Genomic DNA, 13,039 nt, shown 5'->3' on the forward strand with positions numbered 1-13,039 from the left:
ACTTCCCATACCCAGGAGGATAGCTATATGTTTTTCTTTGGGTTCACCTTCTTATCTAGCTTCTTTAGGATAACAAATTATAAACTCACTGACCTTTATTTAATGCTAGAACCCAATTATGAATGAGTATATCCCTTATTCATCTTTTTGGGTCTGGGTTACCTCACTCAGGATACTATTTTCTATTTCCATCCATTTGCAGGCAAAATTTGAGAAGTCATTGTTTTTTACCGCTGAGTAGTACTCTAATGTGTATATATTCCACACTTTCTTCATCCATTCTTCCATTGAAGGACATCTAGGTTGTTTCCAGGTTCTGGCTATTACAAATAATGCTGCTATGAACATAGTTGAACAAATGCCCTTGTCATATGATCGGGCATCTCTTGGGTATATTCCCAAGAGTGGTATTGCTGGGTCCAGGGGTAGGTTGATCCCGAATTTCCTGAGAAACTGCCACACTGCTTTCCAAAGTGGTTGCACAAGTTTTCATTCCCACCAGCAATGGGTGAGTGTACCCCTTTCTCCACAACCTCTCCACCAGAGGCTATCATTGGTGTTTTTGATTTTAGCCAATCTGACAGGTGTAAGATGATATCTCAAAGTTGTTTGGGTTTGCATTTCCCTGATCGCTAAGGAGGTTGAGCATGACCTTAAGTGTCTTTTGGCCATTTGAACTTCTGTTTAGAATTCTCTGTTCAGATCAGTGCCCCATTTTTTAATTGGGTTAATTAGCATTTTAAAGTCTAGTTTCTTGAGTTCTTTATATATTTTGGAGATCAGACCTTTGTCTGTTGCGGGGTTGGTGAAGATCTTCTCCCAGTCAGTGGGTTGCCTTTTTTTTTAGTGACAGTGTCCTTTGCTTTACAGAAGCTTCTCAGTCTCAGGAGGTCCCATTTATTCAATGAGGCCCTTAATGTCTGTGCTGCTGGGGTTATACGTAGGAAGTGGTCTCCTGTGCCCATCTGTTGTAGGGTATTTCCCACTTTCTCTTCTATCAGGTTCAGTGTGTTCAGACTGATATTGAGGTCTTTAATCCATTTGGACTTGGGTTTTGTGCATGGTGATAGATATGGATCTATTTTCATTCTTCTACAGATTGACATCCAGTTTTGCCAGCACAATTTGTTGAAGATGCTCTCTTTTTTCCATTGTATACTTTTAGCTCCTTTATCGAAAATCAGGTGTTCATAGGTTTGAGGGTTAAAGTCAGGGTCTTCTATTCGATTCCATAGGTCGACTTCTCTGTTTTTATGCCAATACCAAGCTGTTTTCAATACTGTAGCTCTGTAATAGAGTTTGAAGTCAGGGATGGTAATGCCTCCAGACAATCCTTTATTGTATAAGATTGTTTTAGCTATCCTGGGTTTTTTGTTTTTCCATATAAAGGTGATTATTGTCTTCTCCAGATCTGTGAAGAATTTTGATGGAATATTGATGGGGATTGCATTGAATCTATAGATTGCTTTTGGTAGAATTGCTATTTTTACTATGTTGATCCTCCCAATCCAAGAGCAAGGGAGGTCCTTTCATTTTCTGGTGTCCTCTTCAATTTCTTTCTTTAAAGACTTAAAGTTCTTGTCAAATAGATCTTTCACTTCTTTGGTCAGAGTTACCCCGAAGATATTTTATGCTATTTGTGGCTATCGTGAAAGGTGATGCTTCTCTGATTTCCCTCTCTGCTTCCTTATCCTTAGTGTATAGGAAGGCAACTGATTTTTTGGAGTTGATCTTGTATCCTGCTATATTACTAAAGGTGTTTATCAGCTGTAGGAGTTCTTTGGTAGAGTTTTTGGGGTCGCTTATGTATACTATCATATCGTCTGCAAATAACGAAAGCTTAACTTCTTCCTTTCCAATACGAATCCCCTTGGTCCCCTTATATTGTCTTATTGCTATTGCTAGAACTTCAAGCACTATATTGAAGAGGTATGGAGAGAGTGGACATCCTTGTCGTGTTCCTGATTTTAATGGGATGGCTTTGAGTTTTTCTCCGTTTAATTTGATGTTAGCTGTCGGCTTGCTGTAAATAGCTTTTATTATGTTTAGGTATGACCCTTGTATCCCTAATCTCTCCAAGACCTTTATCATAAAGGGGTGTTGAATTTTGTCGAATGCTTTTTCAGCATCTAATGAAATGATCATATTGTTTTTTTCTTTCAGTTTATTTATATGGTGGATTACATTGATAGATTTGCGTATGTTGAACCAGCCCTGCATCTCTGGGATGAAGCCTACTTGATCATAATGGATAATTTTTCGGATGTGTTCTTGGATTCGGTTTGCCAGTATTTTATTTAGAATTTTTGCATCGATATTCATGAGTGAGATAGGCCTGTAATTCTCTTTCTTGGCTGGGTCTTTGTGTGGTTTTGGTATCAGGGTAACTGTAGCTTCATAAAAGGAATTTGGCAATGACTCTTCTGTTTCTATATTGTGAAATACATTAAGGAGTATAGGTATTAGCTCTTCTTGGAATTTCTGGTAGAATTCTGCATTGAAACCATCTGGTCCTGGGCTTTTTTTCTAAGGGAAATTTTTGATAACCGTTTCTAATTCTTCGCGACTAACAGGTCTGTTTAGATCGTTCACCTAGTCTTGGTTTAGCTCTGGTATATGGTGCTTATTTAAAAAAATATCCTCCCTCATCTGCTCAAAGAGCAATCAGGGTTCCCTGACCTGTGGGAAGCTCAAGGACCACCCACCTCTATCCAGGTCTCCTAAGGTGAGCGTCCAAACTGCCTAGGCTCCCCCAAAGCCAGTACGTGCAGTAGGATCAAAAATCCACTGTGATTGTTCCTGAGTTCTCAGTATTCCTCATTGTCCTCTATGTTCAGCTAGTCCGGATTTATCCCATGCTTTTTCAGACCCAGGCCAGCTGGCCTTGGTGAGTTCCCGATAGAAGATCCCCATTGTCTCAGTGTGTGGGTGCACCCCTCGCAGTCCTGAGGTCCTTGCTCGTGCTCCGTCTCCTTCTGCTCCTGATTTGGACCTTGAGATTTCTGTCCCGTGCTCCTCTGTCTCCTTTCATCGCCTGATGAAGGTTAATATTCATAAGGATGCCTATGTGTTTGTCTTTGGGTTCACCTTCTTACTTAGCTTCTCTAGGAACATGCATTATAAGCTCATTGTCCTTTATTTATGGCTAGAAACCAAATATGAGTGAGTACATCCCATGTTCCTCTTTTTGGGAGGGGGAGGGAAATGGGAGGCAGTTGCGGGGAGGAGGCAGAAATCCTTAATAAATAAATAAATTAAAAAAATATCCATTTCTTTTGTATTTTCCAGTTTTGTGGCATACAGGCTTTTGTAGTAAGATCTAATGATTCTCTGAATTTCCTCTGTGTCTGTGGTTATGTCCCCCTTTTCATTTCTGATCTTATTTATTTGTGTGTTCTCTCTCTGTCGTTTAATTAGTTTGGATAGGGGTTTGTCGATCTTGTTGATTTTCTCCAAGAACCAACTTTTTGTTTCATTGATTCTTTGGACTGTTTTCTGTGTTTCTATTTTGTTGATTTCCGCCCTCAGTTTTATTATTTCCAGTCTTGTACTTCTCCTGGGCGCGTCTGCTTCTTTTTTTTCTAGAGCTTTCAGGTGTGTTGTTAAGTCCCCAATGTATGCATTCTCTGTTTTCTTTAAGTGGGCACTTAGTGCTATGAACTTTCCTCTTAGCACTGCTTTCATCGTGTCCCATCGGTTTGAGTATTTTGTCTCTTTATTTTCATTAAATTCAAGGAAGACTTTGATTTCTTTCTTAATTTCTTCCTTGACCCAGGTGTGGTTCAGTAGTTGACTGTTCAGTTTCCATGAGTTTGTCGGCTTTCTGTGGGTAGCATTGTTGTTGCCTTCTAACTTTAGTCCGTGGTGATCTGATAAGACACAGGTGGACACTGATATTTTTTTGTATCTGTGGAGGTTTTCTTTGTTTCCGAGTATGTGGTCAATTTTCGAGAAGGTTCCATGAGCTCTTTGATTTAATTGTAGTGGGGCGATCTGGTCCCCAGCATCTGCCTGTGTCCGCCTGGGCCGTCCGCCTGCCTGCCTGTTTGCTTTTTAAAGTGAGCAGGATTTGGTGTGCATAAAATGGCATAGGGCTGTTTTCCTCAGGACATGGGGTTGGTTTGCATCTTCAAGGGATCCTGCTGTCATCTCTTCCTTTGTCCTCCTCCTCTTCCCTGGATGATTTATTTTATTTTTGGAGTATCCCAGACTGGCCAAAATCTAGTATGCAGCTGAGTATGACTGTGAGCAGGACAGTAGATCCTTCTGCTTCTGCTTCTGCTTTCTGGTGTTCAGAGCCTAGCCTGGTAAATGAACTCTTTTTTTTTTTTTTTTGGTTTTTCGAGAGGCTGGTCTCGAACTCACAGAGATCTGCCTCCAGGGTGGGTTTCTTTGGCTGACCCTTTTACCCTGCATTCAGCCTACACTACCTGCAAATTGTGAATTTACTAGCTTCCATAACTACACACAGCAAATTGTTAAACCAGTTTCTATGTACAAACAAATAATCACATACACACACATGTGCCTGTGTGAACACACATACTCTATTGGGTGTTTTCTTTGGAAAACCTTAACAAAATCACCAAATTGTTCTTTTTGTTTGGAGACTGGGGAGATTGGGGCAACTTTGTAGCCCAGGCTGGCTTCAAGTTTATGATCCTCCTGTCTCAGCCTCCTCAGTGCTAGGATTGCAGTTGTGTACCACCATACCTGGCTACCAATAAAAATGTTGACATAGAAATATAATACTAGAGTAACCAAATGCAAATTTTCTCAGATCTTTAGGTCCACCTATGTGTTGGTGCGTTGCCCTTAGTATTCATAGGAATACAGTATGTATGAAATGAACAATAGCAAACATATCTAACAAGAACCTATATTTATTTACTTTCAAGCACTATGCTAAAAACTATTTTTCCTTTGTTCACCAAGTTAATTAAATCCCTTCAAAAAAGTAATTCTCAGTCCCTATTAAAGAGACAAGAAAATTGAGGCTTAGAGTTGAAAGGTGCTGTTCAGTCACACATAACTAACAGTAAACTAAACCTCAAAGGTTGGCGGACTGGTGAGAGGCTCAGTGACTAAAGGCACTTGCTGCCAATCCTGACAACTAAGTGCAACTTCAGGACCCACATGATAGGAGAAGAAAACCGAGTCCTGGAAGTTGCTCTCTGGAGCTTTGACGGGTAGGTGGGGGTGGGGGGACGAGATGGAGTGGTGGCGGGGGGGGGGGGGGGGGGGGCGGGGGGGGCGGAGGCTGAGCTCCCGGGAGTACTGGGCGTACTGGGCGAAAGGCGGGTCTCCCTAGCGCCCCCTCTTCTGCTCCGTGGTTTACTCCCTCGCACGCACTCTCACTCTCACCCTCCAGGGTGAGAACTTTCTCGTGGTCTTTGGAGAAACTCCGCGGAGTGTTGTCTGAGCTCGGAGCTAGCGCAGCGCCTCTCCTATAGCAGCAGGCAGAGTAAGTGCCCTGGAGCAGGCCTCCTTCGCAGGGCAGGCTAAAGCATCTCGCTGGGAACGAGCAGGGGGGCACTTTGGCACTTCATTAGCTCTCCCAGCCACCGGTCCCTTTTGTCTCTGAGTAGCATCCGTTTCTCTTCAAAGATGCTCACGTTGTCAGTGTGGCAGGAAGGCTGGAAGTTCTGGGAACCGTCCATCCTGAACAGCGGCTGCGATTAGGCTTGTCTTGGGATTTTGGAGCCAGAGAAACCTTTAGCGATTTGATGGTGTGTTTTAAAGTGGGGAAAGGGGGCCCCGAAAGGTGAGTTGCCTTGGGTCTTAGCCAGGGAAGGCTGAGACCTGAGCTGGGACGAGGCTTCTGCGTACTTAGGTACGCTTTATGGAGGAAGCTCATTTCACTCCACTCCTGCGCTGCCGACTCTCTGTGGATTGTTTTCTCTGCCACTGTGCATCCCAGTCACTAGGCCTTTGCACAAAAAAGTTGAAAGCAGAAATGAGCACTTTTCCGAACCTGGCAGCCGCCTCAGAATAACTGCTAAAGAGGCCAGCCCCTCACACCATATTTATTAAAAATTAAGTGACATTTCATTTGAGGTTTTCTTAGGTTCATGACTAGGTTCTCACCAAATTATAGCCTGGCTCATTTTTGCATGAGTTCAGTAAAGCCCAGAGGTCAATATTTTGTTCTGTAAAACCTAACTCCTATAGCATCTGCGTCCCAACATGATGAGCATCTCAAGTTCTTTGTATTTGGCTCTAACTTTAGGATTTAAAACACAGTGGTTTTTCAAGTTATACTGACTAGTTTCCTTCTGCCTTTTCTTTGGGCTACAGAATTTTATTTATGGTATGTCACAGGTCAACTTTCAGAAATACAACAGAATCAAGTGATTCTGTTTTCATAGTTTAGTCACTGAGCTCAGATTACTCAAGTGATTATTGAAGGTCTGCTTTGTGTTTGAATTATCCCAGAGCTGGGGGAGGAAGTGAAGAAATTAATATATAATAGACTTTGCCTCAAGGTTCTTATTGGTAAAAGTTGCACTAACATGAGTCTAGAAGCCAATCTAGTGAGTTCTAATACAGAGAGAGCTGTGGGAGTTCAGGGTAGAGGAAGTTCTAGCAGAGCCTTAGGAGCCTAAATAACTTCCTGGGACACTTGAAACTTGAGCTGGCTCTTGAGTGTTCATGTTTACAGAGAGATTGGAGCAGTTTGTGAGAAAAAAGCAAGTGTATAAATTGGAGATCGGCCCTGGGGAAAGGGAATGGAGGGAGACAAATGAGTAGACAGTAGAGTTTCTTGGGGAGACGTTTTCCATAGGAAACTATAGGCAGCCTGTTATCTCTGTAAAAGGATTTTATTGCCAAGTTGAGAGTTGAATTTTTCTTTTATGCAAATTATAACAAACCTTTAAAGATACTGTTTGTTATAAGTTGTCGTCCACAGGTGGAGTTAAAAGGAGACAAGAATAAAATGAACCAGGAAGACAGTAGCTAGCTGTTGAGTTACCTGGCTCAGATGGGATCCTAAAAGAGAACTGTTACTCTGCCTCCCAAATGCTAAGATTGCAGGTGTATGCCACTATACCCAGCAAAGTTTACCTCAGTTGTTTTCCTGTAGTGTTAGAGATCAAACCCAAGGATGTTCTACCATTGAGCTGGATAGGGTAAAGTCAGAAGAGTGTAACGGCCTAAACGAATGCAGACAGATTGTAAAAATATATACAGCTTTAATGGAGAAATAGACTTACAGAACCACCATTCCTGCGGAGACCAGGAAAGCAGAAGCAAGTGCTGCAAGCATGCTCGCCAGATTTATAGGTAAACATTAGCCCGAGGTGAACACGTCCCCTAAGGGGCGGGACTTATCCCTACACCTGACTGCACAAACGATAAGTCAGAGTGTTCTCTTTCAGGTGCCTATCCGTGTGTTTTTGGATTTATCTTCGTTGCCATGTGTCCCTTTAAGCCAGCCAGTGGAACTCTTTTTTTTTTTTTTTTTTTTTTTTTTTTTTTTTTTTTTTTTTTTGGTTTTTCAAGACAGGGTTTCTCTGTGGTTTTGGAGCCTGTCCTGGAGCTAGCTCTGTAGACCAGGTTGGTCTTGAACTCACAGAGATCCGCATGCCTCTGCCTCCCGAGTGCTGGGATTAAAGGCATGCGCCACCACCGCCCAGCGCCAGTGGAACTCTTAAGATTAGATCTGATGACGCCATATCTGAACACTTCCAGTAGAGAAGTAAAGGTAAGGACAACGGCCAGCGGTCACTCTTGTCAGTCAGAACAGTTTGCCTTCATGAGGGATACTATACTCACACGGTTTATCATTTTCTTTGAAGATTTAAATCTTTCTAGACAGCATGCAAAAATAGATTGAATAAATATTAGTGTCTAGGACTAGTTATTATGAAATTTGAATGGGTGGTTCAATATGTTTTTAGTTCTTATATCCAATTTGATTAAAAAGAGAAAGACTTGATGATTTGCCTTGATGAAATGTTCAAAATTCGATTTCTATAGGTCCGCATTTGTAGATCTGGACGAGTGGCTGCTGTCCCATTTTGGTTTCCTTTGTGCCTTGATGATGAGGTCAGGCTGGACACCTCAGGTGAAGGCTCCCACTGGAAGCAAGCTGCCGTGGTTCTGGACACCCCCATCCAGGTGCAGGCGGGAGAGGAGCTTGTGCTCAGTGTGCAGCATCACAAGAGCAATGTCAGCATCACAGTGAAGCAGTGAGAGAGGCTGTAATCATGGGAGGAGTGTAAATTTCCTTGTCGTGCTCAAAGTAAAGCGTTAATAAAGCACATGGTAACGGCCTTAATGTGCAGCCTTGTTTTTGCTCTCTAGAAAAGGATACGTCCTTTGTTTCATTTTGTTGGGCTTGGTAGGGATTTAAAAGTTGTCTGCCTCATTGTCATGTCAGTTAAACAGATATTTAAGGTTTTGAGGCCTTGGCTTATAAAGGCTTCTAGGGAAGACTGAAAGGTGGTGTGAGCCAGAGCTTGCTTCTGTTAGGTAGCGAGTTAGAGAGTGAAGGGCCTAGGAGGTGTCTTAAGGAGGCACAAACAAAAGCTTGAAAATGCTAACTCAGGGGCTGGAGAGACGGCTCAGCAGAATTTTTCTAATTTTGATTTGAATGTCCTCTTGCAAAGCTTTGTAATTCACGGGATCCCATTTTTAATTGTCGCTGTTTCCTGAGTGATCTGAAAGCCTTCAGAAAGTCATTGCCCATGTCTCTATCTTGAAGTGCTTTCCCTACTTTTGATTTTGCTAAGGAATTCTTTCTTTCTTTTTCTCTTTATTTTTTTGGTTTTGTTTTTCTTTTCACGACAGGTTTCTTTGTAGCTTTGGAGCCTGTCCTGGAACTAGCTCTTGTAGACCAGGCTGTAGACCAGGCTGGCCTCGAACTCCCAGAGATCCACCTGCCCCTGCCTCCGAAGTGCTGGGATTAAAGGCGTGTGCCACCACCGCCCAGAAATAAGGATTTTTTTGATCTTCTCCCTTGTCCCAGTCTCTTCTTCTCTCTTTTCTCCTCTCCGTTTTCTTTCTTTGATCCTTCCTCCTCCCTTTCTTTTCTTTTCTTTTTTTTTTTTGAACAGGGTCTTATGTATCCCCGACTGGTATCAAATTAGCAATGTATCTGAGGATAACTTTTAATTTCTGAATTTCCTGTCTCTACTTTTTAAATGCTGAGATTACAGGCACATGCCAGCATCTCTGGTTGGTCCCGATTTGGGCATGCTAGTCAAACATTTTTAGTAAGCTCCATTGCCATCCCTTATTCATCTACTCAAGGAACCAACTCAGCTTCATGAGTCTTTTTATTAATTTCTGCCCTCATTTTAATTTCTTTCCATCCACAGCTGTTTAGGTTTGGCTTGTTCTTACTTCTCCCAAGACTCTGAGGTTCATTTTTCTTTGAGATTCTCTGATTTTTTTTAAATGTTTAGCTACGACTTTCCCCTTAGAAATGCTTTTGTTGTGTCCCGTAGGTTTTCGTTTGTTGTTTTCCCTTTGCTTTGATTCTCCTGATCTCTGATTGCCTTCTTGATTTCTTCAGTGCCAGTGCAATGGCAATGGTGTGCTGTTGAGTTTCTACAAGTTTGCATGCTCTGTAGTTACTCTTGTGTTGATTTTTAGTTTAACATTTTGATCAAAATAAAAGTTATTTCAAGTTCCCTATGTTTATGTCCTATTATATGATCTATTATGGTCTATTTTAGAGCCGTTCCTATGGGTTGCTGAGAGTGTCTGTCCTGAAGTGCTGGAATGGACTGTATGCTCTGTTGCTACGTCACTTAACTCTGGTGTGTAACTTCTGACACGATGACCTGTCTGCTGCTGAGAAAGTCACCCACTGGGTGTCGGGATTAATTTATGATTTTTCATTTGATTTAAAAATTTTATTTGCGTGTGGCTTGTGTGCTAGTACATGTATGTGCTAGTGTGCACACAGCAGTATGTACCCATGAATACTGAACCCTGAAGTTGATACTGTGTCTCTCTCCCTCATTCTTCGTTTATTGAGGTATGTTCTCTTGCTGAAGCCAGAGAGCACCAATAGCAAAGTCTTTTCTAGCCGGTGTGCCTTGTAGACCCTGGTTCCCCTCCAGTGTTGGGTGATGGAGAACCACCACAGCTGTCTAGCTTGGATGCTGCTCCTGCTCCTTTGTGGAAGCCCTCTGGTCACTGGGCCATCTTCCTACTTTGACTTTACATCTAGTAGTTTTGTTTTGTGAAATGGGTGCACATGTGCTGGGTGAACAGAAGTTTGGAATTGTAATGTCCTCTTGAGAGATTGTTGCCTTAGATACAATCACATCTTCGACCTTGTGACTGCCTGGCTCTGTCAGGCAGTAAAACAGTGGCACTTTGCTTGTTTATAGTTCCATTTGTTTGAACCACCATTTCATCCTGGCACTGCGTGGTACCATCAGTTTATACTGGTGGCTCATTTGTGGAGACAACAAATAGTGGATCCTTACTTTGACCGCGAGGGGCTGGTCTGTGTCTTTGTGGACTTGGGAGCATTGCTGTTCAGTTGTCAGTGAGAAGGAACACCTCGATCCTGTCGCTCCAGTGTTTGCTTTCTCCTGCTCTTCATTTGTTGTGGCACAACAGTGTGCCTGTTTCCATAGCCTCTTGGGTGTGTTTGTTTTCTTCAGGCCCAAAGATTCTTACTAGTGTTTTCTGATAACCTGGCTCCACAGTCTGTCCATGTTGTGTTGTGCGCCCCACCCCTTCTAAAGCAATAGGGTTTGGACCTCTGTCTTGGGCTAGACACCATGATCATCTTTAATTGGGACTGGTCTATAGTTCATTATCATTGTACTTGCTGGCTTTGTCTGTCAGCTTGACCCAAGCTAGAGTTATCAGAGAGGAAGGAGCCTCCATGAGATCCAGCTGTAAGGCATTTTTCTCATTTTGTGATCAGTGGGCGAGGGCCCAGTCCTTGGTGCGTGGTGCCATTCCTGGGCTATTGGTCTTGAGTTCTATAAAAAGGTGGGCTAAGCAAACCGTGGGAAACAAACCAGTAAGCAAGCAGCTCTCCTCTATGGCCTCTGCATCAACTCCTGCTTCAAGGATCCTGCCGTGATTGACTTCCTGTCCTGACTTCCTTCTGTGATGAACAACAGTGCTGAAGTGTAAGCCAGATAAACCCATCCCCTCTCCCCGCTCCCCCCACCTCAGCTTGACTTTAGGTATTTCATTGCAGTGGTAGAAACTGAGACAATCCTCAATGCAGGACTTGTCAGCGTGCAGGCAAACATGGTGCTGGAGAAGGATTGGAAAGTTCTGCATCCTGATCCACAGGCTGCAGAAAGAGAGTGAGCCACTGGGTCTGACTTGAGCTTCTGAAACCTCAAAACCCACCGTCCGTGATACACTTCTTCCAATAAGGCTGCACCTACTCCAACAAGGCTACATGTCCTAATTCAAATGATGCCACTACCTGTGAGTCTGTGGAGACCATTTCCATTCAATCACCACACTGGGTATAGGAGTCAGAGATGGAAGTTATTATCTTTCAGACCTTGAAATACTTCATTCCTCACTCTCCTCTTTTAAAATATTGTTAAGGAATATGTTTTTTGATGAGTCAGCCTTTATAATGTGACTTTTTTTCTTTTGCAGCTTTAGATAGACTTCCCTTGTGTATATTTAGTGTTTTGACCATAAGATAACAAGTACCTGTATGAGCATCTCAGATGAGGTGCAGTTTCTTGCTGTCTGTCATTTTATGAAAAATGTTTTTCTGTTCCTTTGACATGCAACTTACCTGTCTACAATTCATAGATTTGGTCCTTTTCATAGTTCCTCGTGAATCCTGCATGTTTCAGGCATGCACATACACACGGAAACACACGCACACACATATATGTTTGATTTTTCAAGAAAGGGTTTCTTTGTGTAGCATTAGTGTCCTGAGCTAGCCCTGTAAACCAGACTGGCCTCAAACTCATAGAGATTTGCCTGCGTCTGCCTCTGAGTACTGGGATTAAAGTGCTGAAATTAAAGGTGTGCACCACCACAGCTCAGCCCAGGCATATTTTTAAAATTAATGTATCTTTGTTAATGAAAGTCCAATTCCTCATTGCCCTTAAGCCTGGATATTGTTGTCCTATTCATGGTCCTTTGGATTGCTGAATCTTTCCACAGGTCTTGTTATTTGAATTATTGGAATTTTAATTTCTACTTGTTTGGTTTTTCTTCAGTTTCTTTTATATCTTATCTTGATTTCCTTCTTTGATGTTCTCTTAGAACTCAGAAGTTTGTGTCTTCTTACTTTTTTTTAAAAAATATAGTTGTAATATTTATTTTAAAATCTTTCTTTTTGATTCTTGGGATGTCATTTAATGTGCTTTCACTAGGTGTGGTTACTAATGGGCTTGATTGTTTTTCACGAAGCTGTACTGTCTTGGTATTCCAGTTTCTTTCCTGTGTTTTTGCTCTGAACTTAATCCTCTGTTGTTAGACTGGTGGCTGATTCAGCAGTTGAGAGCACTGGCTGATCTTGCAAGGACTCGAGTTGGAATCTTTGCATCTACATGGCAGCTCGCAGCATTCTGCAATTCCAGTGCCCGAGGATCTGATGCGTTCTTCTGTCTTCCAGCACCAGGCATGCCCATTGGTGCATAGACTTACATGCAGGCGAAATACCCATACACACAAAATACTGGAGAGATGGTTTGATAATGATAACATTTTTACTCTTGCAGAGGCCCTGAGTTTGGTTCCAGTACCCATATATGGCTCACAACTATGTGTAGCTCCAGCTCTGGGGGATCCGACACTCCCCTCAGATCTCCCGCACCGAGCACACAGGCGGTGCATGACATACCTACACTAATAAAAGAAAGTTTTAAAAATTAGGTCATCTTTATTCTTGGAGTGAATGTTTGCAGTGTTCAAGAGGGATAAAGGTATATATATAACAAGGCCGGGTTGTTGTTTTCTTCTGCTTGATTGCTTAGCCCTGGCCTGGTCCCCAGTACTCCTGACAATAGTGTCTGCAACAATAACTGATTGTTATATCAAGGGGTAGGTCAACTGTGAAAATACTGTCATAGCCAAATAA

General features: G+C 42.4%; 1 protein-coding gene across 1 annotated transcript in view; it reads left to right on the forward strand.

Annotated features, from left to right (window-relative positions):
• The window catches only part of LOC142853072 (voltage-dependent P/Q-type calcium channel subunit alpha-1A-like), a 41,187-nt gene extending 35,505 nt beyond the window's left edge, over positions 1–5,682 (forward strand). Inside the window, exon 10 of the mRNA XM_075978000.1 lies at positions 5,608–5,682. Within this exon, the coding sequence (XP_075834115.1) occupies positions 5,608–5,682 (75 nt within the window). The remainder of the gene's footprint in view (positions 1–5,607) is intronic.
• Positions 5,683–13,039: the final 7,357 nt, after the last annotated feature.

Source organism: Microtus pennsylvanicus, chromosome 6 (assembly GCF_037038515.1).
Source record: "Microtus pennsylvanicus isolate mMicPen1 chromosome 6, mMicPen1.hap1, whole genome shotgun sequence".
In the NCBI taxonomy this organism is placed as follows: domain Eukaryota; kingdom Metazoa; phylum Chordata; class Mammalia; order Rodentia; family Cricetidae; genus Microtus; species Microtus pennsylvanicus.